We start from the raw sequence: 24031 nt of genomic DNA on the forward strand, positions 1-24031 counted from the left end.
CACCTGTAGAAATTATGAAAACATTTTTATTGATAGTAACAAAATGAACCAAAGGTGATAGACTTGTCGAGATCCTTTGTTCCCTTAGGAGTGGAATAAGCGCACAAGAAATGAAAATGCACAGAAATATTGGTCCTTTGAAATGTTGGTCTTTCATAATTTCTTCCTTCCCAACCCCCCTTCCCCCATCACATTCTCTCTCCCACTCTCTCGCTCCTCCCAGTCGTTGACGGTTGGTTCTTTTGAGTTATTTTACCTCTGTGCCTCTGCCTCTCCCTCCCCTTTTATCTTCTTTTGTTCTGCGCACATCATTGTCACCAAGACTTTCCTACAGTGGAACCCCCCTTTTAACACTATTGTGACTAGCATTGCCACGGCGTTAACGTCCTGCCTGCCCAAGCTTGCCACCAAGAAACTTCCCAAAAAACAGTAACTGTAAAGAAATCTGTCTAGCAAGCTTGAATTAAGTCCAATCACCACCAAATTTTGTGTACTAATTAAAAAACGGATGCCCAGTTCAGTCGTGCTATTTATAAGTTTGTCACGCGATTTGTTTTAGCAAAGGGGGGGGTGAAAGGGGGATAATTTGTGTTTTTTAACGTTTTTTTGTGTGTGTTTTCTTTTCCACTGCTTTTTTAAAAGTTATTTTTTAACAGAAAGTATTATAAATAATTTTATAACCAAACAAGGTGTAAAACCTATGAATTAGCTGAAATATTGTTAAAATTCTACACACAAATAAGGAGACAGTACAAAGAAAAAAACAAGCAAATCCCGCATTCACTCACAGCATCCTGACTCAAATGAAACAAAACTGTGACACTCACCAAATGATGTCTAGGTAATCCATATTGAATATAAGTCACATTTTCACAACAAAGTCTCAACTGTACACCTATGAACATTTCCAAAAGGATTAGGAGGCTCCAGCCATCCATTGTTATCAGTGCTGCCACGCCCCCCTTGCAACTACACGATTCGAAGATCCATGCAGTACCACCCTACCACGTGTTGTTTGCCGACTCATACTAGCAACAACAGGACTGTTTCTTCCTCAATATCACTGCTATTATCGCTTTCTTGAGGCGAAAACAACACGTCGGAATCATGATCTACAGGATCCTCAAGATCCAACATCCGGAGAATCTCCTCCCGTAACAAGGCTCGCCTTCGATTCATTTTTTTTGGTTGAAAAAACCACTCAAATCTTCTCTAATTTGCACATGGCGAAAGAGCAAGTCACGTGTATCAAGGGAAACAACTCAATTTATTGCAAGCTTCAAAAACCGGGAAGCAATCACGAGTCGTGTACCTTGTATGTCTGTTACTCAAATAGTCACTTCCCGTCCGTGGGCGTGTCAGCGCTGTTACTAATTTAGTCACCTCCCGTCGCGAAAGTGTTAAGACCTCCACAAATCTGAGAAAATCGGGTCTTAAAAAGGAGGGAGTCTTAAAATGGGGGTAAATTTACAGAGGTTATGAACAGAAAGTCTGAGAAAACAAGGTCTTAAAAAGGAGCGGGGGGTCTTACAAGGGGGGGTTACACTGTATTGTAGTGTTATGTTAGGTTCTGTTTGTGTCTTCTTCTAAACTTATTTTAAGGACTGGGTGGCCGAGTGGTAATGCACTTGCGCTCGGATGCGAGAGGTTGCAAGTTCGACCCTGGGTCAGGGCGTTAGCAATTTTCTCCCTCCTTTCCTAACCTAGGTGGTGGGTTCAAGTGCTAGTCTTTCGGATGAGACGAAAAACCGAGGTCCCTTCATGTACACTACATTGGGGTGTGCACGTTAAAGATCCCACGATTGACAAAAGGGTCTTTCCTGGCAAAATTGTATAGGCATAGCTAAAAAATGTCCACCAAAATACCTGTGTGACTTGGAATAATAGGCCGTGAAAAGTAGGCTATGCGCCGAAATGGCTGCGATCTGCTGGTCGATGTGAATGCGTGATGTATTGTGTAAAAAATTCCATCTCACACGGCATAAATAGATCCCTGCGCCTTGAGTCCGAGTCTGGAGATATGCGTGTGATATAAGACCTCATATAATAATAATAATATTTTCTTCATTCTCACTCTCCTTGTCTATATATATATCTTCTTTTAACTTTTGCTCAGTTTTGTTTTATTTTTGTTTTTTGCTTATGAAGACCGGAAGATCAAAACCAGTGTACCAATTGACTGACACTGTATTAGTGTATAACTGTTGTTTTTTGAGTCTGGTGAGGACATTTTTATGTTATCTTGTTAAAAATCAGAAGCAATATCTGGAAATAAATGGAAATAGATTTATAAAAAAACACTGTTCTGCTGATCATAATTTAAAAGGGAGAGGGGGAGTATTGATATTTGCCTAAGATTTCGCACCCTTCATGTTCTTGATCAAAGCGTAAAGATCGATCAATACAGTACGTCTAACAAAAATGACATCCTGGTACATATGATATTATATATATACTGCACTATACATTTGATGCAAAACAAAACTTGCCATGAGGGAAAAACCTGGGAAAGGTAATATATAAAGCTTTTAAATTTGCCAGCTGCCTCTTCTTTTCTCATGCACTTGAAATGACCTAATTTTTTTTTCTTGATCCTCTTTTAAATCTTACTGAAATAAGAGTGAGTTTTATTGCAGTTGTCCTGGTCGAGTGACCTTATAAATGATGAACATTTAAAGAACATACATATATTATAAGAACTGTTTCACCGGCAGGTGGTGCCATATCATTGAATTGTTTTTTCATGAACAAACAGTATTTCAGAGTTGTTGAGGTGTCTTGAATGAAGTGAGCCAGTGCATGGATGTTACATATATTCAGTTTTATAGCCTTACAGACAGAGATGCATTAACATGCAGACAGAAAAAGAAAGCAACACACACATTCATGATATAAATCATAAAAGCAGAGTTCAGAGGTTCTGAATACATGAATTATGATTACTGAATATTTAATACATTGTTTGATGTTCGATTTTGCAAACTAAATGTATTTTAATCTTTCATTCATCTGATAATGCATAGATTTTATGATCTTATAAGAACAGCTTCCCCTAGAATTGCAAACAAATCTTTTAATCATAACATGAAGACTTCTATCTAATATTGCCAGCTTAATCGTTACTACTGTATCATTAACAATAACAGAGAGAAACATATCTTCCATGATACGGCCAAAAAGAAAAATATGTCTGTTTCCGGTAACCCGACCGACCCTATTTTTAAGCGCCGACCCTAAAGTTTTTTTCCGCTTTTCGCACACAAAAAAAAAAAAGTATACTTTATTTAGTTTCAATATATCTAGGTCAAAAACATGTGCTAAATAATTGTAAGTATAAACTAAGGAAGCATTTAAAAAAAAAAATTTAAAAAAACGTAAAAAGACGTTAACAAAACGTAAGAAAAAGGTTAAAAAAAAAAAATTTAAATTAAAAAAAAACAACGACCGACCGACCCTATTTTTTCGGCGATGTTACCGGAAACAGACATATTCTTCTTTTTGGCCTACTAAATACTGTGCAGAAACACCAAACACTTTCATAAACTATATTCAGATTGCCATTTACAACAATGTGTACACAGGCACACACACACACACACACGTACACACTCACACACAGTGACACACATATTTTGTTTTACTAAGTTTACCAAATCATATGCATGGGCATCCAAACATTGGTCATTGCAGAAATCTGTTTTCAAATGAACCTCAGCTGAGCAGGCTTAATAAAAGCACCATATCCGAGAAACGTACCGAACTTCACATGCAAGCATTACATTCACAAGCTGAACTCAAAATGATAATAATGGTCATTATATTTTGATTTTTTTCCTCCAGAAATACGTCAGAGAATACCTTCCGCTTTTCTTTTGTCAGCGCGAACGATAGAAAATTCTATCGTTTTCATTCAGCATGCTCCTGTATTTCACAATTCCATTTAACACAGCCCGGGGGGCGAGTTTTATGACAGTCACAGTGGACAAGTGAGACTGAGCACATGTATGCATTGCCATTTTAAATTTTGGACCACCCTCAGAACCCAACTTCTTTTACAGGACTTTTTACCTTGCTTTTTAACAAGACAGAATAAATCTCAAAAGGGAATGTTAAACGTTTCTTTTTCGCTTTGGAAAGTAATATGATATTCATTTGGTGTTTGAAAGAAAACCATGAAAAACAAACGCAAACCTGAGGAATGTTGTCGTCTGCTGCGAGGTGAAGACACTTTCAGGGGGCGTGACTCGTAATCCCCAAAAAATATCAATCGTAAACTTTTTGTGTGTCGTCTTTCGCATCAATGTGCATTGCCATGTACAATGACAGCGTCTCCACTATGCTAAACTAAGTTGCGGCATACATTTCAACAGATTTCTGTTCACAAATGAAGAGGATAGGACATCTGTTCAGAAATGGAGGTCACGCGGTAAGCCTGCGATAAAGCCTACGCGCGGGCCGGACAATAAACACTTTAAAATGGAAACGACACAAGAACCCGAACAGCTTTGACTTTTAATATCAATTTTACTACTAACCCAAACATCTGAAGCTAATAGCAATTGTTGCGCATGCTGCATTTGTAAGAAAAACCAACCCAATTCGAGTAACGCAGGCATACTTTTCACCAAGGCGATATTTCTACAGTACGCTGTAGGCCCAAGCCAAATTGTCTCCATTTTAAAGTCTCTATTTCAGGCAGTACTTCAAGGGCGGTAACCCTTACTTGGTGATGAAGTTGGCTTCAAAATGGCCACTACGGTGCACACCACTTCTGCTCATGCCATTCGAACTGGAGTTTTGACTGGTTTGTTGGCCTTTTATTGTTTGCTTGAGTGACCAGAATCAGTTATGAAGTACGTGGGGCGTTCTTTCGAACGCGTTGCATTTGCTTAACATATGTATGAGTTGTTTCATTGCAAACATGAAGACAAATGCCCTGTCATGTCTTTTAGAGACGGGCAGTGTTTGTCCACTTTCACTTTTAGCTTTTGACAGCTGGAGCAGGTTTGCAGCTCAGTTGGTAGAAAAGGGTCTTGTGTAATGTGAGAATTAGGCAAATTTACAAAAATTACATGTGACAGACTGCAAAATTTTCAATGTAAGGCAAATACAATTTTTTTTTAAAACAACAACATAAAATTAAAAAGTTATATTTATTGGTAACATCAGAGAAAGAGTATGACAAAAATAACAACAAAACCAGTTGGATAAGGGTAACAAGTAACCTGAGAAAAAAATGTAGATAAATCATATAATAAAGCTTAAACTTAAAGAATAAAGGTGTAGTGCAGTAAAAGTCGCACTCACAGTATGGAAAGCAAAGATTTGTCTTTTTGTCGCAGATTACGATATATATATATGTTATATATATATTGAAACAGCCAAAAGCTTCACACAGATGTCTACACATTCCTTTAGTGTTGCCAGCCAAACGGACCTTATAAATGTTATATTGTTATATGAAAGTCTTATATCGCGCGCGTATCGCCAGACTCGGACTCATGGCGCAGGGATCTATTTATGCCGTGTGAGATGGAATGTTTTACACAATACAACACGCATACACATCGACCAGCTGATCGCAGCCATTTCGGCGCACATCCTACTTTTCACGGCCTATTATTCCAAGTCACACGGGTATTTTGGTGGACATTTTTATCTATGCCTATACAATTTTGCCAGGAAAGACCCTTTTGTCAATCGTGGGATCTTTAACGTGCACATCCCAAATAGTAATTAACATTTTTCGTGAGCATGCATACAGTGATGCACGTACATTCTGGGGCTGAAGGCTGTGTGTAGTATGCCAAAGTGGATCCACAAACCATCTTTTACAATTTTTGTACGTAATCAAACACAATGTCTTGACATAAGGTACCCTTCCTCTTGCCGAGACTATAATACACTTTCATTTAGGTTTTGACATAATTTTTTCACGTGTGGGACCGCATGTATGCCTGGTCGAGGGCGACTGTCTTCCCTGCCCAGAGACAGACCAAAATTGATTCAGAAAACATTTGCAGTTTTTGACTCCTTGCATGAAAGTCAATGAAACTTGGTATTTTTTCGAACGGATATATATATCTGCCCAAGGCTTGACTGAAAGCCTGAGGGGCTCCGCGCACCTTAATGTGACAGGTTCAGTAACTTTAATATCTGTATAGTTTTATATTTGCTTGTTTCCCTTGTTATGGAATAAATTCATACTTGTGCACGATTTGTTTTTGTGTGGGTATAATGAGAGGGTCAAATATTCCATTTTCTGTGAACCTTAATTTTCTCTGAGAGTGGTAAAAAAAGTTGTAAGGTCCACAGAAAAATAGGGTCAAAGTGTGACTCACATCCAACATATTGTTGTGGTAGGCGACGTGAGCAGTTGCTGTATAATTCCACACTTCAGTGCACTCTTTTTCTATTTGCTCTTTTTCTGAAAATCAGGAATTCAGTATCCCACGTTTGTTTTGTTTTTGTGTGCAGTCAGCGACACTTGCTTCCATGGCACAGCTATTGATCGCAGCGGAGATAATCTGAAAAAGTTGCTAGAGTCTGGAGAACTGTGAGTGAAAATAAACAAGCCTTCTTTTCTCCCTGATTTATTCCAAAAAGTGAAAAACAGAAGCCAACAAGAATTGAGAATTTAATTGAACTAATTCTCAAGTGCTGTCTTAACTTGTGCTGTGTAATGTGCAGGGGTGGGACTTTTCCGCGAATCCGCGGATTTCCGCGGACACAACTTACGAAATCCGCTGGGGTATCTATTTTTTCGCGTCCCATTTCATCACAGTATCTATAACTTGTTGACTGAATGATATGGAGAGAAGTGAAGATGGAACACAGGGGCGGATCAGTTGCTTTGTAAGGGGGGGTGCACTTTGAATCGAAAGTGAATGTGATGGGCGCAAAGCGCCCGAATTTGCTAGGGGGGTCCGGGGGCATGCTCCCCCGGAAAAAAATTTGGCCCAAAGAAGCAAAATGGTGCCATCTGGTGCCATTTGAACTTAGAAATGGTCATAGAATCAGCTTTCCAAATTTTTAAAAAAAAATTTTTTGCTGGAGGGGGGGGGTGCACCTGCACCCTGTGCACCCCCCCCTCGTCCGCCCCTGGCAACAAAACACTGGAGGCTTGAGAGTTAAATTGTGCTGACTGAAAACTCCTGATAACTACTGTAATAGCCATTTTGAGCTTCAATGCATTGGGGCGTCATTTGGATCATACTATTGCCAGTATTGGATTATGGATACATGGTTCATTACGTTAGTATGCACCATTACAATGTTACCATTGTTGTATGAAAGTTTTTTTTTTTTTTCTTTTTTTTTGATTGTTTTTTTTTTTTTGGGGGGGGGGGGGGAGTGAGGAGAATGTCTTTTTTACCTGATCCAAAGGAGTTGAATTTTAGTCTCAGAATGCACCAGATTGCACAGATTTTAATGTACCATGTAAAACAATGTCGGGGGAGCATGCGCCCGAACCCCCCTAGAAAAAAGGGATTGCCTCGTTTTTCATCACAAGAGAGTCCCACCCCTGAATGTGTTGTCTAAGAAACAGATGGATTTTTTGAAAAATGTTTTCTTTGTACGGAGGAAAGAATAAGCAGACAAATATTTTTTTCTTTTTCAAAAGATTTATGCATGTTTTTTCTGAATATTTTTCCTCTTCTTTTGCTTTAATTCTCTTATCTATTTTTATTTGTGTTCAGTATTATGTACCGTATTAACTACCTTGTAAACGCCCAGTATCAAGCAAACACCCACCCTCTACTTCGGGTCAAAAACTGTGTATAGGGTACTGTACCCTGTAAACACCCACCCCCCACCCCCCACATTTGGACCAACGGTGTCAACAAATTTTGTATTGTTTTTTCTTATTGTTTTTGAGTCACTTGAGAAAAAGTGACTCTATGTAATCGGTCAGTGTTAGTCTGTCCGGCCGGCCGGCCGGCCGTCCGTAGACACCACCTTAACGTTGGACTTTTCTCGGAAACTATCAAAGCGATCGGGCTCATATTTTGTTTAGTCGTGACCTCCAATGACCTCTACACTTTAACGATGGTTTCGTTGACCTTTGACCTTTTTCAAGGTCACAGGTCAGCGTCAAAGGAAAAATTAGACATTTTATATCTTTGACAAAGTTCATCGGATGTGATTGAAACTTTGTAGGATTATTCTTTACATCAAAGTATTTACATCTGTAGCCTTTTACGAACGTTATCAGAAAAACAAGGGAGATAACTAGCCTTTTCTGTTCGGCAACACACAACTTAACGTTGGGCTTTTCTCGGAAACTATAAAAGTGACCGGGCTCAAATTTTATGTGAACGTGACTCATTGTGTTGTGAATAGCAATTTCTTCCTGTCCATCTGATGCCTCATATAATATTCAGAACTGCGAAAGTGACTCGATCGAGCGTTTGCTCTTCTTGTTAAAATTGGCACGCAGTATACAGACATATTATTCGAGAGAATGAAACCAGGATGCTGCGTTGCAGTCATAATTGCCTTTAATTTCATGATTTCACACTTTGCCACGGGATAACCTCTAGGTCAACACTTCTGGATCTGGATAACCCGCCTGGGTTGGTGGTTGGCCGACGACGACTATCAACGTGACATTTTTTTGGGGGTGTGCGCATCTAAAAGAGTCGTAAAAGTTCACTGTACACAAGGTGGATATAGTGTACAACTCCAGCTGGTCTTCTTGCTGCTGTACTTGCGGTTTTAGTCCGTTTGCCCTAGAATGTAGGCTTTTCAAGCACAGTTAAAAAATGCTATGTTACAATGTTAAAAACTGGATAAAAACTACTTGATGAAGGTGCAAGAGACTCAATTGATATTGCAGAGCTCATCCGTTTGGGAGTTTACAGAGATTGAGTCAGCGATTATTATTTGAATATGTTGTTTTTAGCATACACCTTACTCAACCTAGATGACTTTGATCAGAGCAAATGAAATGACTACAGGTACCATATTTCATTTTGTGATTTCTGTTTGGACACATGCACAGTGCACTGCTAATGCCAGTTAAACGAAGTAGATCTTGAGCCATCATTTTCAGTTTACATTTGAGATATATGGTCATGGCTCAGAAAAGGTGTCGAATTTGTGGGACACTTGAGTCACAAATACAAACTCTTGGATTACTTTCCATTTTGGGGTCCAGCAAAACTGTTTATGTGTTTAGTTGTGTCTGGGCAGTAACAATGTATTTTCATCAATTACTGCGGAATGAATTGCATTTTAAATTTTAACTGGAGTGTGTTACATAACACCGTGTCACACATTGTTTTCTAATATACAGTTAACAGTAAACCTATTACACAATAAAAGTTAACTGCATTAGTTAGTATCTACCTTGATCTTCATTTGTGAAAAGTGGCATTCCCCGACAGCAATAATCTGCATATCTAGGTACCCTAGGAATGTGTGTATGTTACATGAACACCAATAAACAAAACAACGATCAAACAAGTACTCAAAGAACTGAAAAGATTACTGTTTCAGCAGTCAATCAATTCTTAGTTCCACACACTTCATACGGACAGTCTGCAAAAAAAATCAAATCAGAACAAGATGTGAAAATGTATTCAAACAAAAATCAACTTTCTGTGTCTCACAACACAGACATTCAAAACTGCTAAATTCCTATTTATTTTAGACACACAACCTTAGAAATACATGTAATGGGAAGAGAAACAAGTACATAATAGTAAAGAGTTGAAATGCATCAATGATACCGGACCCGTTATTCCCATTATCAGTTATCTGTCAAGTCATTCCTAAAAGTTTCCAATGAGTGTGTTACATTTCACCAAAAAAATCAAACTTTAGGACACTGTCAAGATATTCACATGAAAAATGCATGCAAAAGAATGAAAAATGAAAGAGCAAAACCATAACAACCTAACAATGATGTCTTATGACTTCTACCATGCTCCAATTCACAATACAGAGAAGATTTTCTCACTTTTGACACTGAGTGTGTTACATTTCACCAAAAAAGTCTTACTTCACATTATTTTGTAAGGTATAAAGCATATATCCATCCACTTGGTAATGAAAACAATACACTGTACAAAAAAACTTGATAAACCCAACAAAAAAATCTTAGGTTGAAGGCGGATTTTGAAGTTATCAAGAAAAATGCTGTTTATTCGCCAATGAGTGTGTTACAAAACACTGTCATAACATGAACAAAACATTGTTCATATTCAGTGCATTCAGTTAATTGTGAAATTAATTATAGGAATGACACCATGGTTGCTACACAACTATTGGAACTATTGTTGACACATTCCGACAGCAATAATCTGCATATCTAGGTACCCTAGGCCAGTGTGTGTGTTACATGAACACCAATAAACAAAACAACGATCAAACAAGTACTCAAAGAACTGAAAATTACCAATCCTTCAAAGTAAATTGTAACAAGAAGGACAAAGCCCATACGACTCACATGCTTGACCTTGACCTTTACATGACCTTGACCTTCAGGGTCAAGGTCAAATAACTAAACCTAGCAATGACATCATACACTAAGAACTGCTTTACACATTTTTCCTACCAAAATACATGTGACCTTGACCCAAGGTCAAGGTCATCCAAGGTCATGCAACACAAAGCTGTTAATTCAAGACATAGGAAGTACAATGGTGCTTATTGGCTCTTTCTACCATGAGATATGGTCACTTTTAGTGGTTCACTACCTTATTTTGGTCACATTTCATAAGGGTCAAAGTGACCTTGACCTTGATCATATGTGACCAAATGTGTCTCATGAGGAAAGCATAACATGTGCTTTTAAGTTTGAAACAGTTATCTTCCATAGTTCAGGGTCAAGGTCACTTCAAAATATGTATACAATCCAACTTTGAAGAGCTCCTGTGACCTTGACCTTGAGGCAAGGTAAACCAAACTGGTATCAAAAGATGGGGCTTACTTTGCCCTTAGATGAGGTATTGAATCTCAAAAACTTCAGAGAAAATGGGAAAAATTAGAAAAATAGCTGTTTTTTAGACAACATTTATGGCCCCTGCGACCTTGACCTTGAAGCAAGGTCAAGATGCTATGTATGTTTTTTGGGGCCTTGTCATCATACACCATCTTGCCAAATTTGGTACTGATAGACTGAATAGTGTCCAAGAAATATCCAACGTTAAAGTTTTACGGACGGACGGACGGACGGACGACTCCGGTGAGTACATAGACTCACTTTTGCTTCGGATGTGAGTCAAAAAAACACTCTAATTCAAAACAATAAACGCAGACATCCTTTTCTGTTTACTTGATTCATTCCTTACTTTGTTCCAGCAAGATTTAAATAATTTTCAAGATAACTCTACAAACGATTGGAGTGTGTTACCTCTCACGATGTGCGAGTGGTGTGAGTAACACACTCAACACTGTTCCTAAAAAACCCCACTCTAATTCAAAACAATAAACGCAGACATCATTTTCTGTTTACTTGATTCATTCCTTACTTTGTTCCAGCAAGATTTAAATGATTTTCAAGATAACTCTACAAACGATTGGAGTGTGTTACCTCTCACGATGTGCGAGTGGTGTGAGTAACGCACTCAATGTAAAAAAACATATATTTCTTTTTCCTGTAATTTATTTCATTAAATTGGCATGAAAACAAAGCACAAGGTGAACTGTATGGAAAGACTATAGAAAAGGCCAGAAAAAACACATGCAATGACATGAACGCTGAATAACTTGGGAAATTGGTTGAATCGTCTCAAACATATGTCTTTAAAAATCAAAATAAAGAAAAATCTTTGTCCTAAAAAATGCAAATTTTATCAAAACAAATCACAATAACACTTCTAACTTTCAGATGAAAAAAAAAGGAAGTAAGTTGTTATTTAGTGAAAATAACAGTGTTTCAAACTGCAGGTGAGTACGTTACATACAACGAAAAACCAGTGGTTTTTGCCTTGGCCGTTTACGTCCATCTCCTCCATGCCACACTGAGTTCTGAGTTCGAGACAGTCAATGCAACTTTGTAGCAGACGATAGAACAGTTGTTTCCATCGTTGGAAGTCAGGAACATGTCGATAAACAACTTTGATTTACGTTGTTACTTTTCGCGGTAACACGAAAGTACACAACAACGAACTTAAGACTTATTTTCATTGCTTTGTCTTCTGTGTTTGTGCATATTTTTTGTTTTAAGTAGTAGATTGTTCTTTCTTGTCCAAGTTTATCGCTTAGTTCAACGTCTGTCATCATTATTAAAAGCGCGGCAAAAGCTAAAACTGCCTACGTGACTCCAAACACGAAAAGTAACATACTCACCGTTGGATCTAAACTTGATCTCAGCCGACTGTTGGGGTGAGGTACTGGTTATCGTGCAGTATGTAAACAATAACTAACACCTTCTCTTTCCCTCTCCATCAAGTTCTTATCCAAGCAGTGTGTGTAGTACGCACAAATACGACGTTTCGACACCAAGTAAAAAAGTGTCCCAACTTCCGGCCCAAAAATCGACGTAAATTCACTCTACTATTGCGCCTTGCTCGAAAACAAAGTCATCAAACCTTTCGGTTTCTACCAGAATAGTAACTGTATTCATATCTGCACCCCGTGTCAGTACTTTCAAAGGTAGAATAAACCATAACTGAGCGTGTGGGGCGTTTGAATGGGGCAAGGGTGGAGTTCGACGCCATTTCTGAGCCGTGACCATATGCATTTGTTCAAAAACCGTGAGGCAAAGGCTATTTTTGTGGTTATAGTTTCCAGATTCCATTCTGACGAACAGAGAAAGAGAGTTGATATTTTAGCACAGAAACATATATCCTATTAACATGTTTATTCAAAGTGATCAAATACCGGTGCAATTGGAACATAAGGGGGGTGGGCATTTACAAGGTAGATATTTTTGAATGGTTTTGTTTTTCATATTACCACAGCACTTGCACGAATATACTGGCATCCTGTACTCAGACAAATAGACAGACACACACTCACACACACACGCACACGCACAAGCACAGGCAGACAAGACACTGTAGATTATACACAGACAGACAGATTAAGCGTACTTGAATCAAAGATGAAAGTCATGGCAGACATTAATTTGGTTTTATTGTGACAGGTTTACAGCACAGGTTGTGGCAAAGGACATTGTGGAAGATGACAAAGAAATGATAAAGGTTTGAAGAAGCAGACGCAAAACTTTTTAATTTTCATGTTCACTTAAACATCAAGATAAGTTGAAACTTGTGCATTTGTGTGACTTGTTACTAAATGTAAGTTAAAACTTATAAAGGGCCAAGTTTTGCTGGAGGAACTAGACATGAGTGTTGACAAAAAAAACCTGTGTTGTCTGAAGAGAGAAATTTATTCAGGATGTGGTATTGAATTACCAATTAACAATCACATGTCACCAACAGTATCATGGTGTGTAATGAATACTCTATTATTTGCTCTACCTGGTGCATAATTACTGCGTGCAAAACATTGCACAAGCAGTGTTCTCAGAACAAAGGTTATGTACACAAATAAACCATTGGTGAGGTTGTTAGTCTAATTTATACAACTCCTGCAATGCAACCGAGGGGTGGATTAAATCTAGTTGATTATTTTTAGACAAGTGAGAAATTAGAACGAACTACTTTGATTAAACCCAAAAATCACACGTGGATTATTCGAAGTAAGAATAAAGAGGGCTAAAAAATAATCAACACTAGAATTTATTTTTAGAACATTTGAAACCCAGACGATTGGACCCTGTTGCGGAAGAATACGTACAATGTTGACTCAAAACTGTAACAACAATGGCTGACGTGTATGCCTAGTCGACAGACAATGCCATTTGCTTTGTGTGTGTTTTTGTTGTTGCTTACTGTACATGACATACATTACGTGTAAAATCCAGTTCTTTAACAGGCAACAAACCTTGCAAATTTCCAGAAGCTGCAATCTGAAGCGACCTATCTCTGATTCTAGCAGACGATGATCACGATCTCTCCAATGTTTAACACAAAATCAGCAAACTCTCCTGTCACATAGAACGTCCATTATATAGTGCAATGTTGAAATGAAGTTACCGGTCTGAAAGATTTAGTTGTTTCTTCTGAGACAATCCTTGTTCTCTTATCATCTACAGATTTACCGCAGTCTTCACCACGCGAATTCACAACAGTCAGACTTTCGAACATGTATACAATCTACGTAGGCAAGTATGATACGTCATGACGTCATAGGATTCCTAGCATATTGACGTAATGCTAAACATCCGGTTATCCCGAGTTTTCTCCGTAATATACATGTCCGTGGGTTTTTCAATGTTCGGTTATTTCCGTGGCTTCATGCGGAAAGGGAACCGTCGTCTGCAATCAACGACATGGACCATTTTAACACAGAATGTAATGTCAGAATAGCTATATAAACGCTATTGTGTTTTAATCGTAGCAATGGGGTCCGATATTTAGACGAGACAAGTATAATGCCGACGAGTCGGAGACTAAGAAAAAAGTAAAAGAATAGGGACTATTTGAATGACGCGCATTTGACACTCTGAGTGATTAGGCTGAAATGAAATTGCCTACAAAATGTCGTCTGCATGACTGCATGTTCGACCCGTGTTGGTCGTTGTATAAATAGCTTAAACAATGACAACTCGTTGATTACTGGAAAATAAACCACTCGTGGGTATTTGCAGCCGCTTGGTAATTCACTCGTGTGCTCCGCACACTCGTGAATTACCAAGCGGCTGCAAATACCCACTCGTGGTTTATTTTCCAGTAATCAACTCGTGGTCATTGTTTAAGCTCTATTTAACACGCTGAATTAATGTCTTAATTGTTACATGACCTTGTGTGTCAAATGTACAATGCACATAGATGAAGAGAGCAGTTGGTTTAAATAAAGCTAAATTCAATTACAGTGAAACTCCCATTTTAAGACCTACAAAAATCTGAGAAAATCATGTCTTCAAAACCCCCCGCAGGTTAGGGGGAAGAATTTACCCGATGCTCCCCAGCATGTCGTAAGAGGCGACTAACGGATTCTGTTTCTCCTTTTACCCTTGTTAAGTGTTTCTTGTATAGAATATAGTCAATGTTTGTAAAGATTTTAGTCAAGTAGTATGTAAGAAATGTTAAGTCCTTTGTACTGGAAACTTGCATTCTCCCAGTAAGGTAATATATATTGTACTACGTTGCAAGCCCCTGGAGCAATTTTTTGATTAGTGTTTTTGTGAACAAGAAACAATTAACAAGTGGCTCTATCCCATCTCCCCCCCTTTCCCCGTCGCGATATCAACCTTTGTGGTTGAAAACGACGTTTAACACCAAATAAAGAAAAGAAAGAAAGGGTAAATTGATACAGAGGTTATGAACTGAAAATGTGAAAAAGTAAGGTCTTGAATTAAAAAGGGGCAAGTCTGAATAGGGGGGGGGGGGGGTGGGGATGTCTTAAAAGGGGGGTTCTACTGTACAATAATGTGACATGTGTACATAAAGCTGATTTTTAGACCCATGCTTCAAACCATATGCTTATATATTACTGTATTCTTAACAGTTAAACTAAGAAGAAATAAACATAATGGCAGATGCATACAAGGAGCAAACTTAATTAGAAAAGGAGATAGAAAAAGAAGTTAAACAGAATGTGAACGTATACTTATACAGTGGGTCCTACACAGTTCCACTTATGCTCAAGTAAACACAATAATGACAGACAGGATGCGGTAACTAAATAATTCGCAAAGATGATAGAGCAAGAAAGTAGAAGGAGTCTCAGTAGCGCAGTGTGACAACCCCTGTTCCATGTTTGTTTTGCACTTGTAAGGATCTGTCAGGGTGTAAGATTCACTGTTTGTAAAAGGATCGCTCAAGAAAGATGTCCCGTTTTCAATTGTCAAAGTGAAACTCTCTGATGGTGTTAACCGATTAGAGTGACAATTTTTCTCTCCATATTTCACAAAGGTTCAAGTGCACGTGTCCAAGACGCTGAGTGTTTTAAGCTAACACCTGTAGAAACACATAAAGAAAGACTGTTCCTAAAGGGCCTGTCCTTTAATGGGCGAAGTCGACTTCGCAAAGTATACTTTTATGGCCACACAGTTTAAAACCACCCATTTTGACTGCGTTTTGTTTGTGTCAGAGTTTGATATGCATTCAACTCATTAAACAATTGTGTGTGTGTGTGTGTGTTTTAATTGATTGCTTTTATGATTGAAGGAAAAGCTATGTGTGTGGAGTGACAACCTGAAGCTGGACTTAATTCTGACAACTGGAGGGACAGGGTTTTCTCCTCGTGATGTCACGCCAGAGGTGAGTACTGTGTTGTACAGCAGAAACTCCCATTGTAAAATTCTCAACATCTCAGAAAATGAGGTCTTAAAAAGGTAGGGAGTCTTCAAATGGAGGTAAATTTACACAGGTTATTAACAGAAAATCTGAAAAACAAGATCTTGAAAATAGGGGAGGGGGGGGGGGGGGGGGTGTGTCTGAAATAGGGGGGAAATCTTAAGAAAATGCTGTCTTATACAAAATTTATATGATGTATTATATGTATTATTATCTTATACCTGCAGTTCTCATCTGGGCATGTAACAAGAATTTTCTTAAAACACAACACGTCTGTTCATGTTCTTCTGAAGTTGAAGGTTAGTTGAGGAAAGCAACACTTGACTATTGAAGAAAAAACTCTGTCTTTCAATGAAATAAGTTAAACTAGCAGTTATATCTTGCAGATTCACTACTGGGGAGGCCATCAAGCTTCCACTGACATTATTCTGTGAATAGTGAGAAGAAAATGATACTTTGGCATGCGTAAAAACATTGTATCTCCAATATTATTACAGTGGTACCTGCGATGTGTGGCCCCTCTGATGAGAGGACACCTCCCTTAAAAGGACACATTCTGGGGTCCCTTTGTCTATTATCTCTACCAAAATATACCTGTCATGACAGGCCACCTGCAATGTAGGGACACTTTTGGCTGGTCCCAAGGGTGTCCTTTCATCACAGGTACCACTGTGTACGTCGTGATCAGATCCAACGACGAACACTTAATGCAACAGCAATATGTTCTGAAGTTGTTAATCTTAGCAGTGTTGGTCTCAGTTCTTACAAAGACTGTATGTCCTACTCTGAAATAGGTTTCATATTTGCTGATTTATTTTGTTCAGGCGACAAAGAGTGTGCTTGAGAGGGAAGCAGTGGGTATGACAGTGACAATGCTCACTGCATCGCTCAGCATCACCCCTCTGGCCATGTTGTCCAGGTAAGTTAATTGACCAGCTCTTGCTTTGGCTTCAAAAGTGTGTGTGTGTGTGTGTGTGTGTGTGTGGGGGGGGGGGGGTGACGTGTATGGGTGAAATCAGCAGTCACTTCTTTTTCTATCAGTGATCAGTTGTGTTATATATTGAAATGGTATGGGATAAACAGCATTATTCTCTCTGCATTTTTTAATTTATATAAAGCTTGACAACTAGTGTATAGTAGCTCCTATTCATGTACCCACTCACGTTAATGTTCCATATTTACGCTTGACATAATTCTTTTTTAATCTCTGCGTCTCTAGACCTGCCTGTGGTACTCGGGGTCACACACTGATCATCAACCTACCTGGCAGCTTCAAGGGATCCGAGGTATGTTGTGATGAGTAAAAGTAATCATCCTTTCTTTCAGGTCATTGGCACTTGTGATGTTTATTTATTTATTTATTTACTAGATGAATACCCGCTTCGCCGGGTAGCCGGCTTCGCCGGGAAGAAGTACTTAGAGCCGTACGCCGGCTTCGCCGGGTCCGAACAATGGACCCGCCAAGCTTAGGTCCCTCCCAGATTCGTGGAATGGGAACAGCACGAAAATGATTCAGTGGCCATAATGCCATTCCTGACCATATCGAGTCCCATCCTTGTCGACGAATGTAACCGTGTTAATCACCTTTGGAGGCGAACTCCACTCAAACAGGATTGAGCAATTTAGAGCTTATCTGTAAGCCCTTTTGAACTGTTATGGCTTTTCAAAGGAAGGCCAGTAAATACAAATACACAAAAGCCGCCAGACCACATCACAAACAGAACTGAACAATCCCCAGGTGTTGCTCACATAGAGAGACACACACACACACACACACACACACAAACAGAGAGAAGCCGTATCTATAGATAGATAGATGACAGTGTATTTTTCGCGTGGCTATAAATTGATTCGACCTTTGCACTTTTACAGTGAGGATAATTTACGGGTCCAATTTACGTTCTGGACACTGCGGTGACCTTCTAAAAATAGTAACAGAACGCCGGGAATACCCGAAGATGCCCCCTCATACTATAGTGCACCATACGAAGGAAGGGAGGTAAACGCTGAAAACATGGAGAAGATAAGGAAGAGTTACTGGGAATGGTGAAATGAACACAAAAACCAAAATCGGTTCAGCGCTGCGCGCTGAGAGCACGTGTTGAAATATCTCATCGATGATATTGTGTCCGGGGTGTAGCTGAATACGGTGTCCAAATTTGAAAAAGATCCACCGAGAACTTTGGCTTTGGTGTGTCGGTATGGGGGCCCGGGTAGCTTTGTCGGTATGGGGGCCCGGGTAGCTAAGGTGGAACCAAAATCGGTTCAGCGCTGCGCGCTGAGAGCACGTGGGTCTCTCTGAATAAGCCCACCAAATTTGAAGCAGATCCATCGAGAACTTTGGCCGTGCATCGCGAAGACACAGACACACAGACACACAGACACTAGTCGTATATATATATAGATAGATATGGGAGATTTATATAGCGCTTGACGTTCTCTAAGCGCTTTACATATTAATTTCTGCCGTGTGGGATGGAATTTTTTACACAATATATCACGCATTCACATCAGCCAGTAAATCTCAAGCCATTACGGCGAATATTTACGTTTCACGGCCTATTATTCCAAGTCACACGGGTATTTGGTGGACATTTTTTATCTATGCCTATACAATTTTGCCAGGAAAGACCCTTTTGTCAATCGTGGGATCTTTAACGTGCACACCCCAATGTAGTGTACACGAAGGGACCTCGGTTTTTCGTCTCATCCGAAAGACTAGCACTTGAACCCACCACCTGGGCTAGGAAAGGGGGAAGAAAATTGCTTACGCCCCGACCCAGGGTCGAACTCGCAACCTCTCGCTTCCGAGGCAAGTGCACTTACCACTCGGCCACCCTTTTCCTGCTGTGAGGCCCCTCCTATGAGAGTACAAATTAGCGTTAATGAAAATATACTTTCTGTTGCCTCTTTTGTCTATTAACTTCACCAAACTGTACCTGCAGTGGTAGGCTACCTGTAGGATAGGGGTACCATTGGCTAGTCCAGGGTGTGTCCTTTCATTGCAAGTAGTCAAACCTGTCTATCACGACAGCTCAAGGGATTGACCAAAAGTGGTTGCTATGGAAAGGTGAATAATATAGAAGACAATCTTATCTTGGACCTTTCTAAGTGGTCGTTGTGGGCAGTTGGTCGATTTTGAGAGGTGGTCACAAGGGCAGGTTTGACTGTACCACTGTGGTACACAAAATACCATCTATTCCAGGTGTGTCAAATTATATCAGATCTTCAGACTTGACCAAAGTTAGTTCAGGCTTATCAATTTGCAGTAGTTTCATGCTTGCTTTTTTTCTATTGATTCATGAATGCACAAAAATGGAGAAAACTGTGTAAACAACAATCAAAAAACAAAAGAAGTTAGTTTATGGAACTATTTATTGTGGACAATCTTAAACACTTACTAGAACCTTGATCTAACACTATTTGAAAATAATAATTGATAAGAGCTAGAGATGAACACTTTGCTTTAGTTATTGAGTTTGCAAGGATGGTAGAAAGCAATATGACCAAATCTTTGCAATGGAGTGCACCTAAAGGTTAGACATCAGAGACATTTTGTTTGTTACGGCCATGTGATGCAGTACATGTTTGTTTTACAGGAGTGTTTCCGTGTGGTGTCGAAAGGCATCCCTCACGCTGTGGACTTGTTGCGTGGCTCACATGGGCAGGTGCAGAAAACACACCAAGCTCTGCAGTCGCAAGGCGTGGTTCATCCCCCTGCACAGCCACAGGTAAAGACACAATGAAAGCTGTTCTTCTGTGAGTGAATGTAAGTGTGCACACAAAAAACCAAACTGTTTGTAAGTATGCAAAAAAAAAAGATAATGTTGTGCAAAGCTTTATGAAAGGGTTTGATTGGTCAACAAAATATAAGGAGGCTTTAAGCCAAGAAAATAGCATTTGAATTACAATCCTGTTTTCAAAAAAACTTCATATAAGAATGCTGAAGACAAAGGGACATGTGCTGGGAGGTAAATCAACACAACAAATTGAGTCTTGTAAATTTAATCTTAATCAGCCGCTCAACCAGTCTCTCTCTCTCTCTCTCTGCTTTTTAAAAATAGCCATTACATCAAGAGCACCTGCTGGCCCGCCGACATTCACTGCAGCAGTCTCCGACGCCTCACCCACCTGCTGGTGCCACCCATCATGGCCACGCCCACAACCATGGTCACTCCCACAGTCCTCTCCATCACCATGGCAACCATTCACACAGTAAGTAAGAATCATCACTATAGTAGATACTGAAAGACCTCATGATCAGTCTAGCTGTTAAACACATGGATAGAATATAGTAGCAGTGACATGAGTCCTGGCGTTTTGTGATCCAAATGTCTTTGAGAAGCACTGGTAACGTTTCTTATGTGCACAGGCAATAGACGAATTCTAAAATTAACACTGTCATGTTTAGGTGGGTTGTGAAAGAGTGAATGCCCTTGCCTTTTACTTGGACTAACATTGAAGGGGCCAATCGCTAGCAAGTAGTGTGTTGGAAACATGTGGACAGGAGCATGTGTTAAACCCCCCGCGGGTTAGTGGGAAGAATTTACCCGATGCTCCCCAGCATGTCGTAAGAGGCGACTAACGGATTCTGTTTCTCCTTTTACCCTTGTTAAGTGTTTCTTGTATAGAATATAGTCAATGTTTGTAAAGATTTTAGTCAAGCAGTATGTAAGAAATGGTAAGTCTTTTGTACTGGAAACTTGCATTCTCCCAGTAAGGTAATATATTGTACTGCGTTGCAAGCCCCTGGAGCAATTTTTTGATCAGTGCTTTTGTGAACAAGAAACAATTAACAAGTGGCTCTATCCCATCAACCCCCCCCCCCCCCCCCCCCCCCCCCCCCCTTCCCTGTCGCGATATAACCTTCGTGGTTGAAAACGACGTTTAACACCAAATAAAGAAAAAAAGCATGTGTTAAGTTGTTTGTAAAAGAAAAAACAAGGGTATTTCACAACCCATACAAACCCGACAAGTTATTTTCAAAAATCGGTTATCATCTATTCTTAGTTAAAATACCAACTAAGATGTAGGACTTTTATTGTTGATCATTTGTGTGCTTATGTGTTTGATTTATGGCTGTTTTATTTTGGTATGTTTGCTTGTTTGTTGTTGGTGTGTGTTTTCTTTTTAGTTAACATGTAAGTAAAGTTATAAAGAACTCATTCAGCAGAAAGTCTCATAATATTGGCATGGTTAACTTGATCATGCAGCCTTCAATAATATTGTTAAGATAACTATGGTGTGATCATCTACAATGGCGTGTATTCATGTTCTCACCAAAGTCTCACCTGTTGATGTTATAGGCGAAGTGACAACGAATCAGGTTGCAAAGAGAGCGAGAGAATCTCCGTATGCCATGGTGACTGTGGAGCAGGCAGTGTCACAAGTCCTGCAAAACACATCGCTTCTGGACATCATCATTGTGGATTTGGAGGGTGAGTAAAGTTATAGCTTGGTTAGGAATTTTGTTGTGAGCTGACAATGTGTTCATGTATAAATAGACACAAACAAACAACAACAAAACAAACAAACGAACAACAAAGAATTGTTTTATGTGAGTGTGATCAACTGGGGCTATATTCTGTTAAGCATTTCTCTTGTAAAAAGGGGGGATCATAAACAGTACATTTCATGTTGACAATAGGATAGATTGCTCTAACAACAACACACAAAAAGTGAAAGAAGTAACTCAAGGTGACTTTTCACTGCATGTTGTAAACTTTGTTGGGGTGTACTGTGGTAGAGGAACCATTTTGGGGGATGAAAATCTTGATTCAAACTTGCCAAGAAGTGCCAGTTTGTAAAATGGATGTAGCCTGGTCATGCTTTGATTGTTACTGCATGTTGTGTTTTTGTTGTTGTGACAGATGCCCTGGGGTTCTACCTGGCTGAGGATGTGTTTGCTGCTGACCCTCTGCCCCCTTTTCCTGCTTCCATTAAGGATGGGTATGCTGTTGTAGGTATGTGTATCATTGGTTTACACATGACGATGTCAAATTTACATGAAGTCATGTATCAGATCCCGGATGACATTTGCAACCCATATAATTTAAAAAAAGATTTAATTAAAGAAGGATTCAACCTAAAAAGTATGGATCATCCGTATAGGGATAAACTTTTCACCGCCTCTTTACAAAGTATGGGTTCAATATGCCCCACACTGTCAGTTATTGATAAACACTAAAATTCCTTCACAGATTTCATATGGGTTAACTGCAAATGTCCCACACCCTCTGAACTGTGTAGATAAAATTATGTCATTGTTTATTTGTTTGTTGTCAAATTTGATTATTTGATACCTGGTCGGTAGGAAGGTCTTTCGATGTTTGAGGATTACATGTAAGCTCTATCGAAACTCCCCATACAGTGGAACCCCCATCTCCCCTTTTAATGTCCCGAAATTTAAAGGTGGTCGTCTACATTTTTGCTTTTTGTCAATAATCTTATGGTTAGATTTCGCTAAAAAGTTATGTCAGATGATGAATGAACCATGGGGAAAAAAAGTGATAGAAAAAAAATATATGTAAAAAAAGATTTTATTTTTGGGTAGCGTGACTCACGCTTCCAATATTTTGTTTTCTGTTTGCTGAGAACATGTGCTTTGCCTAAAAATACTGACCAATCAAATTCATGTCACTATGCTTATAGCCACGCCCAAACAAGTGCAGCAACAGTTTGACACTGGAGCGCTGTCCACGCTTTTTTTTAAACGCACGAAATGCACGGGATTTGAGAGGAGTTTTGCGCTTGGCATTTTCCAAATAAGGATATTCTACTATGAGTACTACGCTGGAATACTACAATGAATTTTCAAACGGCTACACTGGCTTCGTCTTTCCTGATCGAAAGGGGGTGTATTGTTGATATTTGTAGATAATAGACTCTGCATTTTAATGGTCAAATGGCGATTTTGGTATAAAAATGTAGACAAGGACCTTTAAGACTGCCTTCCTTTTAAGACTTTGTTTTTTCAGACTTTCTGTTCATAACCAACACAAGTTTACCCTCAGTTCAAGACATCTTCCTTGTTGTTAGATATGACACTGACGGTTGCCAAGCAGTGCTGTTCTGAAGTTGATGCTATTAACTGACTTCTTATGTGTGTGTGTGTGTTTGAAACAGCTGCTGATGGAATAGGTCACAGGAAAGTGATGGGAGAAAGCTCAGCTGGTGATGTGGTAAGTGACAGAACTATGATCCTTCTTCACTGCATTTGTGTAGTAGTTGCCAATTTAACTTGCTAGTTTGGTGTTATTTTTGTGTACAGTGGCCCCCCCCCTTTCAAGACCTCTAAAGATCTGACAAAATCACATCTTAAAAGATACAGGTACATTGACAGACGTTAAGGACAGAAAATCTGAACAAGCATGGGGCGGTGCTTTGAGGGAGTCTTCGAGGGGGGGTTCCGCTGTATTGGAATGAAGTTCCAATGGTTAATAAAGCCATATGAGGTTACACATCCATTAGTTGCAGAGCATATTCCCTGTGAATGTTTCGTTCTGAAGGCTTGACATATTTAGTATCAGGACTTGGAAAAGACTGCTTGTTGATTATTTTTGTTATTGCACTTGTACATTCAAGAATTGCTAATTAAGCTCCCCTTGTTTCTTTTTGTATGCTTGAAGTGTCAAGCATTGCAAACACGTAAAGCTTTCCATTTGTTTCAAAGCTTCCGACTCGCACAAAATGAGAGCCTTATATTGTGTAACAGG

General features: G+C 39.3%; 1 protein-coding gene across 1 annotated transcript in view; it reads left to right on the forward strand.

Annotated features, from left to right (window-relative positions):
• Nucleotides 1-4737: 4737 nt before the first annotated feature.
• Nucleotides 4738-24031, forward strand: part of LOC138953296 (gephyrin-like) — a 19685-nt gene continuing 391 nt past the window's right edge. Inside the window, exons 1-11 of the mRNA XM_070325095.1 lie at nt 4738-4804; nt 6478-6556; nt 13097-13154; nt 16188-16280; nt 17141-17235; nt 17536-17602; nt 19916-20047; nt 20381-20531; nt 21623-21754; nt 22187-22279; nt 23442-23497. Coding sequence (XP_070181196.1) covers nt 4747-4804; nt 6478-6556; nt 13097-13154; nt 16188-16280; nt 17141-17235; nt 17536-17602; nt 19916-20047; nt 20381-20531; nt 21623-21754; nt 22187-22279; nt 23442-23497 — 1014 coding nt within the window. The 5' untranslated portion in view covers nt 4738-4746. The remainder of the gene's footprint in view (nt 4805-6477; nt 6557-13096; nt 13155-16187; nt 16281-17140; nt 17236-17535; nt 17603-19915; nt 20048-20380; nt 20532-21622; nt 21755-22186; nt 22280-23441; nt 23498-24031) is intronic.

This window comes from Littorina saxatilis, linkage group LG17, assembly GCF_037325665.1.
Source record: "Littorina saxatilis isolate snail1 linkage group LG17, US_GU_Lsax_2.0, whole genome shotgun sequence".
NCBI lineage: Eukaryota > Metazoa > Mollusca > Gastropoda > Littorinimorpha > Littorinidae > Littorina > Littorina saxatilis.